Source organism: Calypte anna, chromosome Z (genome assembly GCF_003957555.1).
Source record: "Calypte anna isolate BGI_N300 chromosome Z, bCalAnn1_v1.p, whole genome shotgun sequence".
Classification (NCBI taxonomy): domain Eukaryota; kingdom Metazoa; phylum Chordata; class Aves; order Apodiformes; family Trochilidae; genus Calypte; species Calypte anna.
The window spans coordinates 69609928-69630258 of record NC_044274.1 but is presented as its reverse complement, the minus strand read 5'-3'; the positions used below and the strand labels follow the sequence as shown (position 1 = coordinate 69630258).

The window sequence follows — 20331 nt, the reverse complement described above, 5'->3', positions numbered from 1 at the left end:
AACATCAAATTCTGGAAACTGTAAATACAAGTTAAAGTGTTTGAAACAGTCAAAAGTCGTAATTATTGTAACCAGTCAGAAATTACAGTAAGAAATGTTATCCAGTTATAACATGGCTGTCAGAACAACACATTTCTTTTCACGTCAGTTGATAATTCTTTCCAACAAGACAGCAAAACTTTGGCAATCAGAGGTGCTGAGAATTTTTAAAAAAGTTCAAGACAGAGTCACAGCATTTTCTTTGCGGAAGGTGAACTGTACACCAAGGCTCAGAGGTTATGAAAACTGTTTCCAACTGGAAAAAAACAAAAAGTGCAAATGTCCTGCACAGATAGCTTAAAAAAAAGCTGCTGGTACAATCATTCACCAACAGAATCTTTGTTTTCTTTTTGCATAGTTCACACATCACTGGGAATGTGACAGGGTGTGCTATTTTTGGCAAGAGCAAGAAGAAAGTGATACTGGTGTGAGTTGCCATGTTGGGCATGCTGGATCCATGCAGAATTCAGGTAGAGGGCTGCTACCTGATGTTGTTAGACACTGAATACTGGTTTTGTTTTTGTTGAAGCAGTTCAGTAATAGCCAGAAGCTTCTTCAGAACATGCTGCAGAAATATAGTCAGTGAAACCATACGTTAGCTGCTGGGAACAGAACTTCTTGCTTGATAAACATTTTTCACATTAGCCAATCAGACCTGCTATGAGGTACTTTAAAATACAAAAAAAAATCCACCACAAAAAAAGGAAACAGCTGATTCCCCAGTCAGTAAGACACTGCTTTCAAAAGGGAAGTATAAAACAGTATTATGAACTCTGCCTTTCCACCCATGGGTCTTTTTTGCTCTTTTGTGGTTTAACGGGGACAGGCTGCTGGGCTGTGCTAGAAGAGTTTGCCATGTTTGAAAGGAGGTATCAATAGCAAGCTAACAAAAGTGAATTTATTTCTCATCTGAATAAAACCCAAGATCCTAAAACTAACAACCCAGAGCACCCTGCCAAGAGACAGAAACTTAGTGGGTTGAGGCTTCCTCTAGGAACTAAAACTTCCTCTGGAAGCTTTACAAAAATTTCTCCGTTTTTGTTGCATGAAGAAACAAAACTATGGACAAAGTATTTACAGCTAAGAAACCTCCTGGTGAAATGCACTTTAAAAAGAAAAAAAACAAAAAAACCCACAACATTTCCCAGGCATACTGGTACAGAATCACCCTGGCACTGGTCTGTGGGCCTGTCACTCACCTGCATTACACCTCGCTCGTTGCTGAGCGTCCGGAGTTCATCTGAGTGTGCCACACATATCTCATGCAAGGCTGCCAGGTCACGGGAGAGATCAGTTCTAGAGTGCTCTGTAGTGTCTGGAAGCTCAGGAACATTCTTCAAAAACAACACCAGCAAAAAAAAAAAAAAAAAAAAGAGAGCAGAGTGAGACCCAGGACACACAGGAAGCTAAATTACAGCTCTGCCAACACAACTGCACCGTGGGCAAGTGCTGCAAGGTCAGTCTGCCCAGCTCAGCCTCCAGTCCATCCCTGTATTACAAATATCTATTCCCTCCTCTCTAAAAACAAGTGTTTTTTTAAGTATTCTTCCATTTCTGTCTTAGAAGTGTTCTTACTAACAGCTCTGGTATTGCTACAGTACCAATGACCTGATCAGACAGCTGCTACTCATAACCATCCCCTAAATCCATCCATCAGGTGTTTCTTTTTTTCCATCTAATAAGAGAACAGCATTGCATTCAGTGACACATTTTACAGTACATAACAGAATCAACCCAGTATTTTTTGAAGCAAGAAATAATTTCAATCTTTGGTAAAAACCACATGCCAAATTACCTGTACAAGGGTTTTGTTTTAAAATGTATTTTTAAAGATTTGTATTTTTGGCCAAAACTTTTAATCCTCATAGCTATAAAATTACCTGAGCATCTCACATCTACAGAGACACTAAATCAGTAAAGTCTTAAGATGACATTTGATGGAATTAATTCCCCATGACAGGCCAGCAATCTGTACTTTCTAAACACACGTAAGAAAAACTCAGTTCCAAGCATTCAAAATTATCTGTGAGCTGATGCATTTTTGAGGTCATTAATAAGAATTTCCATTTTCAAGTTCACACTTAGTTCAGACGCTGCTGTGTAAATTCCAGCAGAGATTTACCCCACTTACCCCAAGTTCATCCAAGAACATGATCATGCGATGTTTGTTGCTCTTGATGAATGGATTTACTCCTTCCATGTATGGCTCCTGGTAAGTTTTAAAAGTATTAATTAGAACAAATCACTACCAGGATAATTGCCATACCTGAAGTGAACACGGTGAAATCAGACAAATGACACTGCAAAATGTCTGCAGTGTTGTTCTTTCAGGTTAATTTTTAATGTCTGGTGTGCAGGCAGTCAAGACAACATAGAATGTGGCATTTTCTGATTCTCAGAAGATTCAGAATCTTTGATAAAGAAATACTCTCACATAAGCACACTGGCAAGAATTTGCTCTAAGATTAGTATCTCTCTCGATGCCTAGCTGCAGTGAGCAAATGCTATACTTGCAAAGGTATGATCAAGAATAAATGCCCTCCCTCCTTGCTCTTTCAGTAACATTTGAATTCCAAGTTATGTCAGTCAGAGAAATAACTTCATAATGCCAGCCTGAAGACACTTTTCATTATGCTTAAGCCAACAGATTTATTTTTCATCCAAGTTTCACCCCAGGAACTGAGACAGATCAATTGTTCCTGGCATTCCTTTGTGTTACAATACAAACTTTATTGAAAGCTTAGTGTGTACACTTTTTACTGCATTATATACATGTCTAGCAATATGAAAGTGAGCAGAAATAGAAGAAACTTTGAAGTGCTCTACCACAGAGAACAACCTAAGGATAAAATGCAGGGTGAACACAGGTGAGGGAGAAGAGACAGACATTGGCAAGTTCTTCATGTTTCAGAAATGGATAATCTAAACCAAGCTGGTGTGTGTACATACATACACACACAGAAACACTTCTGTTGTGGTGGGACAGCTGCCTCTCTTTCCTCTCAACACTTCTAACACAGGAATTCCTGTAGTATGACTGCTACTTTTTCTGTTGCAGACAGAAAAACTGAATGCTCTACATACTTCCACTGCTAGCTTTGGGACAAATGCCTGCTGAGTTTATCTGAGTTCTCATAGCACCAGTAGGTGGCTGCTTCACACACTGCATGGTCACTTGTTCACCCATTATTTTCACAGACCAACACTGGTGTTACTACTACCAGACTCAGTATCTCCACAAGACATGCCAAGTCATTAATGACAGCTTATGCATCACTTCACCTCAAATTAATACAGCTTTTCTTCCCATTTGGCCAAGCTTTGTGATGCTGCCCTACCTCAGATCAAAACCCTGTTTAGCTCTAAATAAGAAGGACAGAAGAAATTACAGCAACAAGGACTTCCTGCTGATGAGGACAAATAGGTGGTGATTTATCAGGCTTTGCACAAGAAAACAGCAAGAGATTTTTGCATGTATTACACAGAAACGTTCAGAAGTACTGGAAATAGACTTCTAGGCTGTTCTCTGTGTGTAAGATTTTAGTTACCTTAGCTCCAAATTCAACCAGATTTGCTAAATTCTGCACAGACTTGGCGACCAGCGTCAGTGTTCTTGCAGCAGTGGGGGAAGGAGAATCTGGCAGGAATATAAAGTAAAGAGTTACTGGACATTCCATTTAAAACTAACAACAGTCACATGAAATTAAAGCCCTTCTCCAATTCATAGTTTTTCATGAAATAAGGTATTTTTTAGTATTGTAACAGAGCTGCATGTGGGAGATGTCACCTGGTGAAGTAAAACTTAAGTCGCTTTAGTAATTTCCACAAAAATACATCAGTATGAACAACTGATTTTCTCTAATACTTGCACACAGAACAAGTATGCAAAATGATGTTGTGGTAGTAAAGAGGTGAAGCTAGAACCATTTTTACAAATATGAAACTGTTCTTTTGAAAGGACAATTTTTTGTTGCTAAAATAAAAAAATAAATTACCTTCAGAATTAAAAAAAAAAGCAATTTTTCCATTGTTGTGTATACCCATTTAAATGGACTCTTAACAAATTATACAAAATATACCTAAAGTGACTGGCATCAGGAAAACAGAGTAGATGTTACATGAATTGTGGCTTGTATTACTATGAAATTAGAGTCACTTTCTGTACTCAGTGTTACACTGAACACTCTACATCAACCACTTTTTCCAGCAAGTGATATTACCCAGTAGTATCTTACAGAATTACTTTTCTCTCCAGTTGTGGTAAGTGGCTTGACTGAAAGCCATGTTAGAAGTTTTCCAAAATTGACAAGGTTATTTTATATATATAGCTCTTCCTAAGAATGCTGAATTCTCTTCATTGTCTACCTGCAGCTATTGTTGCTCTTTCCCTTCCTTTTTTCTTGCAGCTGTCAAGGTAATAGGATTGCTGCTTAGGGCTATGCACCCAGCTTCCAGAGTACTTTTTTCCCTACTATGGGAAGAAGGTATGTTGAAACCTTCGCTCCAAAAGGAGGACTGCCTCACCTCTTTTTGTTTAATAACTCTAAAAGCCTTAGCATCTCTAAGTTTAGCTTAGCAATAGTCAAAAATATTGAGCTGCACGTACACAAGCAGGACTTTAAAAATAATGGGCAATTTTTTCAGAGATTACTCAAATTTTCAGGTAAGCTGTTACAGCTGCAAACACTGTGACCCAAGTGAGGAGGCACCCAACTTGCAGATTACCTGGAGGTAAGAGAAGATCCTAAAGAAAGGATCACAATGTACCAGGCTGTTTCTCAAATGCCTTTTTCAAAGCATATGTGGCAATCGTTACTGGGTGAGAGAAAGGATCTTTGTCTGACACAGCCCTTCTCATTTAATATAATTTAAAAAGAAAGAACAGAAAACATGCTACATTGTCCTAAACACTGTTTATGAATGAAGAAAAAAAAAAAAAAAGCTTTGTGTATGATTTCCTCTTATTTCCAAATCAGCACTTTACTGCTAGGGAGGGAAGCAGGAAGAGCAATGGTGGGTGCAAACTAAGTATCTTATATCTTGGGGTGATCTTTACCAAGGAAAAAACTCCAGAAAAATAATGATGAAATGTAAAACATTCAAACATCTAAAACTAAGTGATTCAGTTGTCCCAATATTTTAACAGAGCTTTCAATAGTGACAGTTTCAGAGTGACAGAGCTTTCAATAGTTTATGCTTTTCCTTTTTACTACTCACAGAACTTAACTTAGAATGCCCACTAAGATTTTTATGTGCTTAAGCTTAAGATTCCATATTTGAGCTTGACTATAATCAAAGATGTCTCTAATGGCTGAAAACTAAGCAGGACAACTGAACCAGTTTTTCAGGCAAAGTCTTCTGGTGCTCAAATGTATTCCAAGCTTTCCAGACACATTTTCAACTTTATAAGGCTTGTTCATTTAGGAAGTACTACTAATCTGGCAATGCTGCAATGTGACATATGAAGATCACAAAATATATATCCCACATTCCTGGGCTTGAACTCAAAATTAAATACCACAGTGGATGCTTCTCTGGACCTTACAAAGGAACTGGAGTTAACAACAATCCAACCTTTAGGGGTGAAAAGCATATGCTGGCTGCCTTAATGAAGTTAGTCAAATGAGTTGCATAATATAACTTTGGACACACCATTCAAAAAACCTTCATATTATGCTTCAGCAGACACTTCAATAACTGTATGCATACTACTGTATAAAGAATTAATTCAGACTTAAGTATATAATTACCTGAGATGATATTAAACATCCTTGGGTTCAGGATAGCAGGACAAATCAGCCGAAGAAAAACAAAGCCACTGAAATGTGAAGAAAATTATATTATATTATATTCTGCATTGGTGAGGCCGCACCTGGAGTGTTGTGTCCAGTTCTGGGCCCCTCAGTTCAAGAAGGACAGGGAAGTGCTTGAAAGAGTCCAGCGCAGAGCTACTAAGATGATTAAGGGAGTGGAACATCTCCCTTATGAGGAAAGGCTGAGGGAGCTGGGTCTCTTGAGTTTGGAGAAAAGGAGACTGAGGGGTGACCTCATCAATGTTTTCAAATATGTAAGGGGTGAGTGTCAGGGAGATGGAGTTAGGCTCTTCTCAGTGGTGACCAGTGATAGGACAAGGGGTAATGGGTGTAAATTGGAGGTTCAAGTTGAATATTCGGAAAAATTTTTTTCCTGTAAGGGTGACAGAGCCCTGGAACAGGCTGCCCAGGGGGGTTGTGGAGTCTCCTTCACTGGAGACATTCAAAACCCACTTGGACACGTTCCTGCACGATGTACTCTAGGTGGCCCTGCTCTGGCAGGGGGGGTTGGACTAGATGATCTTTCGAGGTCCCTTCTAACCCCTAGGATTCTATGATTCTATGATATTACATTAAATAAAATTAGGGAATTCATGTAAAATTATTTAGTCTTTAAGTATTCAAGTAAGCATAGAATCTCTTTGAGACAGACCTGCCCTCTGTGACTGTTAACAAATTAAGAATATTGTGCTATGACATCGACTATGATAAAAGCTGAAAAGAACAGGCACATTGGTTTCCCAGTTACAGTGAATGGTTTAAACCACATGGGATGAACTTTAAATTACACAGTTCTGAAATCAGTCTCAGAGTGGCTTCCAACAGGAGGAGCCTCTGGTCTATGACCTCCCAAAGGTTTTCTATTGTCTGCTCCCCCAAGCAGTGAGAAGGGAGGACAGGAGCAGGTGGGCAAAGGGAACATCTCTCTTGACAGAAACACAGTCTTAGGTCTGATTAAGCTGATTCACATCCTGGTGACTGTGTACTCTAGTAGCAGAATAATACAGGATCTGCTATCTTCCTCCCTGAAGTAATTGCTGCTACCTAGAAACCTGGGGAAAAGTGCTCTGCTTTGACTGCAGAACTAGAACTCATTGAACAGAAATCCAGAACAGCATTCAGTAGTATGAGAAGTATCTAACTTCCTGTCAATAGCAGCAGTAATAAGCATCCACCTCAGGTTAACCTGAATTCCAGCTGACTTTTATGCAATGAAGTGACATGCAGATGAACTAAACCAACCAAACCAATCACTTTTAGATTTCTTCAGAGTGCTTGGGCACTACCAGCAGACTGCTTTTCACTACAGCAGTAACAAGGGGACTTAACCTTCCCTGTTGGTAAGTACTCAGTGATGGTGATGTCCATATTACTTGGAAATGACATGCATAATAGTGAGATTAATGCACATTCCATATGCCCAAGATGCCTAATATATTCTGTTACAGATGTTTCTTATTTCTGCAAAACCCATGAATTGTGGGCTGGTAAAACAACAGTATTTGGTCTTATGTGAAGCTCAGATATTTTCTCTGGTGTGATTTTAAAGCCATGAGGTAGTAATTAATTTTGAAGTCAGGACATGTACACCAATTCCCCTTTCAAAGTACTCAAAGTTGAACATCCATGTGGTATGAATCTAGGAGGACATTGCTGATATTTTGAAGATCTGCTGCTTCTTATCTGATTCAACCTGGGTTTTACAACCAGAGTGACAGGGGAGCACCTTCTGAATGATCAGAGAAGTTACCCAGACATCTAAAAACTGTCTCTGAATATTTTATCATCCTTGGAATAAAAACAGTCCAACAAAATATAACAGTCCTCACCAGAGGCTGTGAAACTGCACCTTACAGAGAAATCAGGAGTATTTATGTTACTGGGAAAAGAGAGGGATAAAGTATTTATATTATCCAGTGGAGACTTCTGGAAAACACTGGATGTGGCCTGTGTTCCCTAAGGAAAGCCACACAGTTCCCTCTGGAGCTGCGGAAGAAGAGAAGGAGATCAGTAGCCTTCCAGTAGGTTATCCCCTCAAAGGAAGAGTGTGTCTCATGATAATAGCAACCTCAGTTTCAAGGCAAAGCACCTGCACTGTACTCTGGATATCATAAACATTTGTCTGGTGTCAAAACCACAAACAAAAGCCACAGACAAAACCTCTGACTCTCTCCACAGGAGATTATCCTTGGGAAATCATATGACTGCCAGATGCTATGAAAAAAGGAAAGATGTGGCTCTAATGCCCTTCAAACCTTCAGCAGCATGTAAAAAAGCAGTGTCAAGACCACATCTTTGTCAGATTGTTGTGTGACTTGCACTGGCAATGGACAGGGTTAGAGGAAGAACTTGTGTAGGGCATTGGTTTGTGAATGCACACAGGAGTTTTTGTAGCTGGCACAAGGGCAGAAGGTTCAGTAACCAGCAACATTTTTAGAGTTGCTCCAGAATGTTTCAACATGACTGGGCCAGAGCAGAGAGATGAAACAAAACTGAGAGACCAAAGAATTACATGTTTTTTTGAAACTTAAGTGATGCTTCAGGGTGATCAGAACCAGCAGCCCAACACCAACACACCTTCTCCAGTGCAACAAACTACATATCCTAATGCAGAGAGTACTTCAGCAAAACCTAACAACACTCCAGTTGTCTTTAGGAAAAAGTGCCAAGATTCTTTACTATGTTGGGTCTGCATTTTAAAGCTTAGGGACCTTCAACCATGTAAGATTTCTCCAGCAATTAATACACAGAAGTCACTGGGTAAGGCACAGTCCTCCAAGAGGGTGTATGACAGGAACATGAACTCCAAAGGTCACTCCTCTCTACAGGTATTACAAAAGTAAGCTATTGTTTTGAGAGAAGCTTCTTCTTTCTAAGCATTGGAAAAGGAAACAACTACTTTAGATTAGAAGCTACTACTTTAAATCAGTTTGTAAAGATTGACAAAATGCAAGTAAATTCAAAGTTAAAACTATTAAGTTAAGCTATACTGAGCTCTATATTATATGATCTTACTCTGGTAAAGCTCAAAGAACATGATTAAGAATCTAGCAAGCTCCTGATTTTTAAATGGAATATCATGCCTTAGTATTTAAGTATTTTAAATGTTGCTATAATCTGTGCAAGTGCTATACAGTTTTGTCACTGAAAGAAACAGATAAGCACACTGAAGTATGCCTATAAAAAGCCTTGAAAATAATATTTTCATAATCAAGTGACAGGTAACTTACCTAACAACTCTGGTTCTCATGGTGGTATTAGCAGGCCACTTATTTTGAACAGACTTCTGTAGGCACCCGTAAATATACCTCAGTGTTCTGCAAGATTAAGTTAATTACTCATTCTGTTAAACTGATAAAGCTGGTGAGAAAAGATCTAGAACAACTTCCTACTTGATTCAGAACTAATACCAATTCTGTATTTATCATTGAGATATAAACTTGAAATTGCCTTTAACTAAGAGTTAAAAGTTTAATAGTTTATGAAAGTCAAATTTCTAAGTTTATATGTGTATATTAAAAATAAATGTATAAATAGCAAGGAAAAACTTCCATTCTATACACAATTCTGTGTGCAGCTGTCATTATCCATATATGCATTAAAGTTTTATAAATGCTTGTTTCATGTTTCTTAAGTAGTATTTCTTTTTTAAAAAAGATGGCTTTGATGGCTTTTTGTATTTCTTGAAGTTTTTTTCTTCTTCACTAAAAAAGTGGGGTTTTTTCCAGAAATAAGGGTTAGGTATTCAAAAGATAAGCAGCCACAGCAGTGGTAAAGTTTAAAACAATAGGAAAATTATAGTGTATTTCAGAAAAATGTTGAGAGCTGCATCACATACTTAAAAGGAGTGCAACTTTTAATGATAACCTTGCCAGCACTGTTCAGAAGAAACACTTCTGTGCTACTCTACTATCTTTAAATTGAGGATTTTTTTTCCATCTGAAAAGCTAGCAACACAGTGAAAAAACACCCAGCACAACCTGCTTTTTATTAGGTGGTCCAAATCTAAATTATGAATACAAGTAATTTTAGCAATTAGAAAAAAGGGAAAAAAGAATTTAACTTCTACATTTCCCTGGCAAACAAAAGGAATTGTAGCATGGTCTCATTCTGCTATGACCTGCTTGTATTTTTAGTATGCTGTCAATAATTCCATTTCTTTCTCAGAGAAGGACTGGGAAGAATTTGTAATCAACTTAAATATATTTGATTGTCTGCTAATTACTTATGTCTTCTTTTTATGTAAATCTGAGATTATTTTTTATTATTCTTCTTTCCCTGACCTCTTGGGTATGGTAACTTCTCCTTAAAATAAAAACGTGTGCTAGGCCAGGGAGTTTTGCAAAAAGCAGCATTAACTCCTGAAAGAGTTATTGTTTTCCCCATCTATATTCCTCTGTGTGCAGAAAGCAGCAGTAGAAGATGAAGCAGTTAAGAACCAGTTAAGAACACAAGTTCAAGGTGCAGAGAAATTCACACAAACAGGAATTTTCAAGTGAAGGGAAAAATGCAAACTTACGGAGGCAGTATCTCTGCAGCCATGAAGATTTTCTCCACCAGTTCTGAAAGTATACTGAGTAGATGTGCCAAATTAGTGTTTACATCTTCATTTTTTTCTAATTTGGAAGGATTTAACTAAAACAAAACAAAACAAAATGTCATGCTGCTTCTGCTATACAGAACTACATATATAGCTCCATATCACTAAACACTTCAAAGTAAACGAAATATTCTGCTGCTGTAAAAGTGCCCTACAAAACTCACAAGTTTGTTTCAATGGCCAGGCAGAAAATGTGAAGGAGCAGTGGTTTTAAGTTCTAATACATTAGTCACGGACATTCACCACTATTCATCTGCATGACTTTTTTGCCTCTATTAATCCAAATTTCTGAAGATTCCTATTCTTTCCACAGTTAGGTTAAACACACAAGCTGCGAGTGTCATATTCCAAACAGCTTCACAACCAATAATAACCATCTAATACCAGGAAGTTCAAATTAAAACCAAAGTTCAGATACTGAGTTCTATGATATTATCCAGGGAACCACAGCCCTGACTGCCTGACCTCTGTACCAAGTAAAATCATGGATCATCTTGAATGCACCCACGTGGCAGGTTCGGGAGAACCCAGGGATCAGACCCTGCCAGAATGGGTTCAGGAAAGGCAGGTCCTGCTTGACCAACCTGATCTCCTTCTGTGACCATGAGACCAACCTGGTGCATGAGGGAAAGGCTGAGGATGTTGTCTACCTGGACTTTGGTAGTCTTTGATATCACCTCCCACAGCATTCTCCTAGAGATTTTGTTAGCTCATGGCATAAAAAAAAAACCTGCTGGGTTAAAAACTGCTGGGTGGCTGGGTCCAGAGAGTGGGAGTTCACTGAGTTAAATCCAGCTGGTGGAAAGTCAGCAGTGGCCCAGTTTTGGAATTGGTCTTCTTCAGTATCTCTATCACTGAGGGGATTGAGTGATTCCCCAGAAAGTTTGCAGATGTCACCAAGCTGTGTGGGAGTGTTGATCTGCTTGAGAGTAGGAAGGCTCAGAGGGATTTGGAGATTGAATATGGCCCATTTGAATTCATGGGCAACAGTATGAGGTTCAACAAGGCCAAGATGCAAAAAAGACTTTTATGGAAATTTATTTTTAAGATGATAATACAGTAACAACCCCATGGGGAGCTCCACGCTGGGCACAGAGTGGCTGAGAGCAGCCAGGCAGAAAGGGACCTGGGAGTCTGGATTGACAGGAAGCTGAACATGAGCCAGCAGTGTGCCCAGGTGGCCAAGAAGGCCAATGGCATCCTGGCCTGGATCAGGAAGAGCGTGGCCAGCAGGTCCAGGGAAGGGATTCTGCCCCTGTGCTCAGCACTGGGGAGGCCACAGCTTGAGTCCTGTGTCCAGTTCTGGGCCCCTCAGTTCAGGAAGGAGATTGAGGTGCTGGAGCAGGTCCAGAGAAGAGCAAGGAGGCTGTGAAGGGATCCAGCACAAGTCCTGTGAGGAAGGGCTGAGGGAGCTGGGGGTGTTCAGTCTGGAGAAGAGGAGGCTCAGGGGAGACCTCATCACTCTCTACAACTCCCTGAAAGGAGGTTGGAGCCAGGGGGGGGTTGGGCTCTTTTCCCAGGCAACTCTCAGCAAGACAAGAGGGCAGGGTCTCAAGTTGTGCCGGAGGAGATTAGGTTGGACATTAGAAAGAATTTCTTTCCAGAGAGGGTGATCAGACATTGGAATGGGCTGCCCAGGGAGGTGGTGGATTCTCCATCCCTGGAGGTTTTTAAGAAGAGACTGATGTGGCACTGAATGCCATGGGCTGGGAACCACAGTGGTAGTGGATCAAGGGTTGGACTTGATGATCTCTGAGGTCCCTTCCAACCCAGCCGATTCTATGATTCTATGATTCCTGCATTTTGGCCACAACAACCCCATGCAATGCGACAGAGAAGGAGTGGCTGGAGGGCTGTCCAAAAGAAAAGGACCTGGGAGTGTTGGTCAGCACCCAGCCACACAACAGCATCCTGGCTTGTATCAGCAACAGTGAGACCATCAGGGCCAGGGCAGTGATCATGACCCTGTATTCAGCACTGGGGAGGCTGCACCTCAAATCTTGGGTTCTCTACAAGAGGGGCTGGAGCATGTTCAGAAAAGGGCAACCAAGCTGATGAGGAGTCTAAACAAGACATCCTGTGAGGAGAGGATGAGTGAACTGGATTTGTTCAGTTTGGAGGAGGCTGATGAGACTATTTCTCTCCCCAGCTACCGGAAAGGAGGTCGTATGGAGGTGGGTGCTGACAAGTAATGATTAGACTAAAAGAAATGGGCAGAAGTTGCACCAGGACAGGTTTGGAGAAGATATTAGGAGGAATTTCTTTACTGAGAGAGTAGTTAGGCACTGAAATGTGCTACCCAAGGTTATTCAAAAAGCAGGTAGATGTGGCACTTCAGGACATGCACTAGTGGGCATGGGGGTTTTTTTCCGGGTTGATGATTGGAGTCTATGACCTTAAAGGTCTTTTCTCACCATGACCATTCTGTGATAGCTTCAGTTTGCTAGAAGTTACATAAACCAGGACACTCAGTAAGTGCATGAGAACACTGTACAATTGCTGAAGTGTAAGTAGATAATTTACATAAATTTTCATTAAAAAAAACTTTAAGAGTTCTATTATGAATACTGTTCAAAGACAAAATCTACAGGGTGAGACAAAATCTCACAATAAATTCAGTTCCTGTACTTCTCATGTAAATGAATTTTTGTTCTGAGTCATCAGTAAATGTTTCTGAAGGTAATATTTACGTGGACATAAAAAACAGCAATGAATAGATAACTGTGTCAACAAACCAAAAGGTTAAAAGAAAACATAGTTCAAGGTATCACCTCACAGGACTGCTTGCTCTCCATTATCTTTAATATGGAATCTTTCAGTGCATGGTGTACAAAACTTGTTGCTGTGGCTTTCATATATTGCTCCATAAGTGTACTTGCTAAAGTGGTGGCACGAAACAAGGTAGTAGCTTCATCTGAAAAAAAAAAAACAACAGCAAAGAGAAAAGCTAAGTAAAGGAGACAATAAAAAGCAGAGGAAATATGTGCTGTGTTTACACTTTGATATCCATTGCAACTAAATGAGAAGAAAAAAAGGATTATTCCCAAACCCTTCCTCCCCACCTGCCCAGACTTCCAGTAAAAGTGTAATTTAGTGCAGTACCTTCCATACTTATCTCCCTGTCATTTAGTGTTCGTAATAACAAGGACTCAAGCTTTTCATGAAGAAAAATCTTCAGTAAAATACCAGCCAGCAGTGTTCTATCCTGTCCACAAACATGTGATAAGGCATAGACTACATGAAGCTCTTTCTGGAGTATAAGCTGAAAGACAAACAGAATCTTAAAATATTCAGAAGCTTCTCCCAACATGCAACAACTTTGGAAAAACTCTCATAAATAGTTTTGCAGTGATATATAGATGTCAATTATTCAATTATGTCAAGCAGTATAACTGAGATCTTTCCCAAACAACCAACAAAATTTCTTCTGACAGATAAACCAAGGGAAGTTAAGCAACTTCATACCTCTTTAAATTCATTGTACTCCTCTTCTGGCATGATCTTCTCCATGGAATATCGTGCTCGAACACGCAAGGATCCTGGTTCAATGCCCTTTAGTGGTACATGGGAACTGAGCTGAAACCACTCATCTGTTGCATGGCCTTTTTGTAACCGGCTTAACTGGCAACGCATAAACACTTAAGGACAAAAAAAAACATTATTCAAGTGAGTTATCTCCAGCGAGACAGCCCTACCATTGAATAAAAAAAAAAAAAACCCAGTTTATTTTCCTCACTTGCTCTGCGGTTTCAGCAAAAGAATATTAATGACTATTCAAGATTTCTGCCATCTATATATTGATGTTTTTATCTTCAATGGTTTAACAGACTCCTGTTAAACTGAAGAAGAAACATAAAGCACTCTGTAATGAATGTATAGATATTCATTAAAAATTCCTCATGGATAAAGTTTTCTTTCTAACACCCAAGACTGTAAAAGTTAAACCTCAGCTTACTAAAAACAAAACCCAAAAGTGAGGTTTGTTGTGGCTTTTTTCCCCCATTTCTGCAAAGAGCATACACTGCACTGCCAACAGTTCCAGTCAACTTCCCATTGCCCCAGTGTTGCAATGCACAGGATATAAATTTGACACTAGAACAGAAAAACATCACCTTTATAATGCTCACTTCAGGATGCCCTTGAATATTTTTGGAGTTGATAAACTGATACAAATTAATGCTTTCAAATCAGCCAAGAGTTGTGAGAAGCAATTCACCATCACCTGCTGAACACAAGAACTATGTCTTTAGAGCAGATAATCCATTGACTTTCCTAGAATGTTTCTCCCCAGCACCAAAGCTCCTGTACTGGCAACTAAATATCGTGTTTTTCTCATTATTTTGCTTCCATATGTAAGGCATGCATGTAAGGAATGGTGAATGAGATACAAGATCCAGAAACTGATGATTCCACTTTCCCCTGTGGCTATAATAGCACATCATAAGTGTAACATGAATACTATAATCTTGCTTAGATTTAAAAGAAGGTCAGAACAGAAATACCCATGGCAATACATTCCTGGCAACAAGACTTTTTAACATTTAGCAGCTGGAATTAGCAGGCTACCTGCTGTCTATGGTAAGAGAATGGTATTAGCTGAAAAAATTCAGGATATTTGCACATTGCAATATAGTGCATTTTAGAAGAGAAAGCATTATACAGAAAATCATCAGAACAAACATCAGCTGGTCTCTCCAGACACAGGTAAGAATTCACTTGATAACTATGATCTAAAAAGAATCACAGTATTTTATATGGTGGACACTAGTATAAATCATATCAGTTTCTAATGATTATATTAGAAATATAAGACTGAGGTTTCTTAATGGTTTATTTGAAACCTCAGGCAAACAAAATTACATTTCTACTGTTACTAATTTTAACCAGGGAGTTGAAATGAAAAGTGGTTCAAACTTGGGTTTGTTCCAGTTCTCAGACTAGAAATTAATCTGAATTTACGATGAATTATTTTCCAAAAAAAACCCAGAACCAATTAAAAAATACTGCTTGCATGAGGTGACGGCCTCCATTATAAAAAATATTTCTTTTTCAACATGAACTAAATTAACTATCAGAGTGAAAACCAATCTAGAACTTCCACTTCAGTTCAATGCTGTGTGGAACTGTCCCAGGAGATTTGCTAATTCATAGAATTGGCTGGGTTGGAAGGGACCTCAGAGATCATCAAGTCCAACCCTTGATCCACTACCACTGCAGTTCCCAGCCTATGGCACTGAGTGCCACATCCAGGCTCTTTTTAAATATCTCCAGGGATGGAGAATCCACTACTTCCCTGGGCAGCCCATTCCAGTGTTTGATCACCCTCTCCAGAAAGAAACTCTTTCTAATATCCAACCTAAACCTCCCCTGGCACAACTTGAGACCCTGCCCTCTTGTCTTGCTGAGAGTTGCCTGGGAAAAGAGCCCAACCCCCCCCTGGCTCCAACCTCCTTTCAGGGAGTTGTAGAGAGTGATGAGGTCTCCTCTAAGCCTCACAACAGTCCACACTTAGAAGCTGGGGCTGAAAAGAATTTCAGAAAAGGAACCATTTCTCTTGCTTTTGAGGAGTTCAAGGGTTACTCAGGCAATGCAGCACACAGGGAAAAGCAAGACAAGGTTTGGTTTAGCTCACTCCCCCCAGCATGTCACATATTTAATAGGACCTGTAAGCAGAGGCTTGTGCTCATTCAAGTTGACTTAATCTAATCCTTATCCCCAAGAGAAAGAACTCCTGGATTACTCTGTAAGAGTAATCTGCAATCAAGAAACTCAAACAAACCTTCCTTACCTAGGAAACCAAACCTCCCATCATCTGGATGTACCCAAAGCCAACACAACCTCCTTGATCTGGACAAAGAGGAGGAAACTACAAAGACTCTTACAAATTACTGAAGTATTCTATTTGAAAATTATCCTTTTAAAGATTCTTTTACTAGCCAGCTTTGTGTAGACAGATAATGAGTTTTCCATACAAAATTAAAAAAATAGAACACTGCAAGAAAAGCTGCAACTGAATCCCTTTTGTCTGGTAGAGGGAATGTGTAATTGTTCTCCTTTCTTTTTCAAGTTTTCTACTCAGAGGAAGGAGGAAGAGTTTTGAAACTGAATTAGGTTCTGCAAGAGCATTTAAAATGAGTACTAATTCTTCTGCTTTGGTCAAAGTTTCTGTACATATCTCAAGGAAAAAAAATAATCAAGAGATAAGCACTGATGCATACAAAACAGGCCAGTAACACAATATATGCAAACTGGAAACAACTGCAATAGCTTACAAATACTCTGACAGGCTTTGAACACAATGAATGAGAGAAAACCTTGGAAAAAATCTGAAGGGCTTGGAAGGGCATCATGTGCTGCAGGCAGCAAAGAGAAGGCAGGGGACTGAAACTGCTCTAGAACAACTATGGTAGAAGTAAAGGTGCCTTGAACATAAGAAAAAACCCAGAAACCTAAATATGCATTGTGTGGGATGAGAACTCAACTTTAAAAAATTATTTTTTTCCGATCTAAAAGCTCAGAATCTGTGTTCTTCAAATTCTCTTTTCTAGAAAGCTGTTGTTTCTTAACCACTTTGCTGTCAATCTGCTGGAACAGAAATAAAACCACAGTTAAAAAGCACCTGTCTAGGTAACTTGAGAAAAATTAAATTCTTGTGAATTTCTTTAAAAGGTAGAAGAAAATACAGATCCTTTCCTATTCAAAGTGATACTGAGGGAACTTCAGGTTTATGCCCAAGAGTTGTACAAGCTAAAGAGAGATAAGGTGAAACGGAAAGAAAAAAAGGAAAATTTTGTGCAGAGACCACCAAGATTTTAGAAAAAAGTATTTTCAATTATTAAAAGTACTACACCCTTCCTCCTTTCTTCACTGTCACTGGAAGCAACAAACTTCAGTCTCTGGAACTTAGAATTCTATGGATCAGACTAAAACTGACACCTTCTCTTTCCTCTTGCTTTATGGTTAGCAGAGCCTTTGTGTAACACAATGACAACTCAGGTGCAGAGCTAGAGAATCCATTAGATACACAGGACTGGATTACTGTATATTTTATTACTAAAAAAATGAAGGTTTTTACTGTAAAAACTGTAATGGGAAGCCAGTACCAGACATCCAAAACATAAAAACACAGCAGTATGCTTAGCATAAAAATATACTTGATTCTCTTGTAACAGTGTTCAGCAAAAGTAATGAAAACCACATGCAGTATCCATTTCTGCAATATTTATGCATTTTTTACAGAAAAAATACTTACATATATCTGGATCTTTACTTTTCTTTGTTTTGTTACTAAGACTTATCTCAAATCTATTAATATCAGATGAAAGATCACTAGGAGAAAAGACAGAAAAGCCTCAGTTAATACTATAGTTGGCTGCCATTTAATCTTATTTTTAACTCATTTCAATCCTGCATTCTCATTATCAGCCAAAGAAACTTAAATAAAACAAAAATATTTAGGTGCCTACAAAAAATTCTGCCCGTGCAGAACTCAGCTGAAAGTTTGCACATAGAGTACTTTTAAAAAGCATATGCAACACAATATAAATAATTTTAAATGCATTGCAACTTACAAGTGAAGTTCAGTAACTCAGAAGATCAGGACTTACTCAAAGACAAATTCTTCTGACCACACAGGGTTCTGCCCCTCCCTGATGTGTGTTTTTGCCACCTGGACACTGTTCAGGTAGATGTTACAATATGGATTAGTAAAATGCTTTACTGGGAGCGTATGAGCTTCTTCTACATGCAAAATAAGACTGCTGACCTAAAAAAAAAAAAAAAAATACACAAAATTTTTGTTAATGAAACAGAAATACAAAAGACATGAATGGAATACTTTCTATCCTCTCTGCAGAAGGATAATGTTCACGTATGAATACAAAATAAAATTTCCCAATAAGAGCAGCAAGGAAAAGAAGTAATGGAACAACATTTACGAGGTACCAGTGACAAATGAAAGTAACTCAAATCATTACTGAAAACAAACCTCCAGCTCTGTGTTTTTAAAACATCTTAGAATTTGCACATACTGGCTTTTATATACACAATTCTACTGAAATCAGACTGGTGCCTAGAGTGCTATAGACAATCTTAAAGACATTAGTGGGGATTTTTTTACAGTTTCCTAACAGATCACACAACATTCCCCTGTGGAACATGTTATATTCTATTTCTTTAGTAAATCAGCACTTTCTTAACTTTTTTAAGAATTTCAGGTTGACCTCTTTTTGCTTTGCTTGTGAACCTTGGAGCCAATTTAATCTACCACTTCAACTGTGAATTCACCTAATTTACTTAATTTATTGAGAAGTATCTGAGCATCTTTTCTGTTAACTAAAGAATATTTGTGTACCTGAAAACCACTGTGTTTTATTCCTTTTTCCACTGCCTGTTAAAAAAACCTACACCCAACATTCATAACATTAAAGGAAATAAATCAGGAATTACTGAAGCACTTTCTTGCATTTCTCCAAAGACGTAGCCATTTATGATACCTGATATCAATTATGATATCATTTATGGTATCTGTCCTCTACCTCTGAGGAAATTATGACAAACACAGCACTTTAAAGAGGCCAAGAGAAATTAAGCCACAAGTATGGTTCAGTATGGCTGCAGAACGTATCACTAGTTAAACAATTATTTTGTTGTAACATTAAGTCAATTTTTAAAATTTTCCTGTACTTGGCAAATTTTAAAGGTTAAGGCTATATAACCACTGACTTCTTTATCCTTTCACTTAAAGGTGGTCGCAAATTAATACCTAGCAAAAACCTTAAAACCATTTGGGTTTTATGTATAAAATAGCATAACAAAGCACAAGGACTTTCTGGTTGGTTCCACAACAGTATTGCATAACTCCAGAAAGGAAGGAAAGTGCATGCAAGATTTACTACTGCTGGAAGTGGAATTCTGAGGTTTATCAGTGTGGTTTTGCAACGAGCAGACAAAACACTTCCAAAAGCACTGCCAACACAGAGCACCAGCTTCACCTGCCGTAGCCGTTTATTTGATGTTCCTGGACTGGTTTTTCTTAGACTGCAAAACATCTGCAGAGCTTTCATCCAGTCCTAAGAGAGAAGGAACAGAACAGTATAACAAAACAAAGTCAGATAGAGCTTCTTGCAGTGCAACAAACATAACTAAAAAAGAGTATCTGAGATTTTTCCCTTTATGCAGGCAAAATATAATTTTCTTATAATTCCAAAGTATGCAAATTTGACTATGAAGGCAAAATCCTTGTCTTTACTGAGTGAAACCTTAATAAAGGAACTGCAGATCTGAACCACTTTCTCCTTTAGAAATACTAAGGAATAATAATGGGTATACACATAGTGTGACCTTTACCAATTTTCCAGTCTAGCAATATTACATGAAATTCCAAATGTCATATGAAATGAAGCAAAACTTGTTCGCCTCTGAGAAAATTAGAATTATCAAGCCAAACTGTTGTGATTATTCTCTTCAGCACTTCTGCCTGGCAGTCATAATACAGTGTATGCTTCAAACAAAAACTAAAACAGCACTAAGGGAGAAACACAGCAGCACATATGTAATGTTCCTCACTTTGCTCAGAAATGCAGAGGAGTGGATGGATGGATTCCATTTGATCAGTGAAAAAAACTGGTTGTCTGACACCAACTGACTGTGGAACCTTGTGTGTGTTTCTTTCAAACAAATAAGCTGCTAAGAGGCACTGCCAGCTTGCCAGGCCTTTTTTTGAAAAAGTCACTGCAGTGTGAGAAAATTGCTAAAAGGAGCTTTGCAAGGGACCTTTGGAAAGTGGAAGGAATGTTGTATCCTCTTGTGCTAGTTTCTGTCCCTCAGACACTGAATTTTGTCTAGCTCTTGCAAAGCACAAAGCTCTGGTTTTACACC

The 20331-nt window shown here is 38.7% G+C and overlaps 1 protein-coding gene across 1 annotated transcript in view; it reads right to left on the bottom strand.

Moving 5' to 3' along the window:
• Positions 1-210: 210 nt before the first annotated feature.
• Positions 211-20331, bottom strand: part of RASA1 (RAS p21 protein activator 1) — a 60570-nt gene continuing 40449 nt past the window's right edge. The window contains exons 13-25 of the mRNA XM_030467825.1: positions 19446-19523; positions 18060-18217; positions 17705-17781; positions 13918-14090; positions 13555-13714; positions 13224-13366; positions 10372-10487; positions 9083-9169; positions 5790-5857; positions 3588-3676; positions 2171-2248; positions 1239-1373; positions 211-604 (exon numbers count right to left, since the gene is read on the bottom strand). Of these exons, the coding sequence (XP_030323685.1) occupies positions 521-604; positions 1239-1373; positions 2171-2248; positions 3588-3676; positions 5790-5857; positions 9083-9169; positions 10372-10487; positions 13224-13366; positions 13555-13714; positions 13918-14090; positions 17705-17781; positions 18060-18217; positions 19446-19523 (1446 nt within the window). The 3' untranslated portion in view covers positions 211-520. The remainder of the gene's footprint in view (positions 605-1238; positions 1374-2170; positions 2249-3587; positions 3677-5789; positions 5858-9082; positions 9170-10371; positions 10488-13223; positions 13367-13554; positions 13715-13917; positions 14091-17704; positions 17782-18059; positions 18218-19445; positions 19524-20331) is intronic.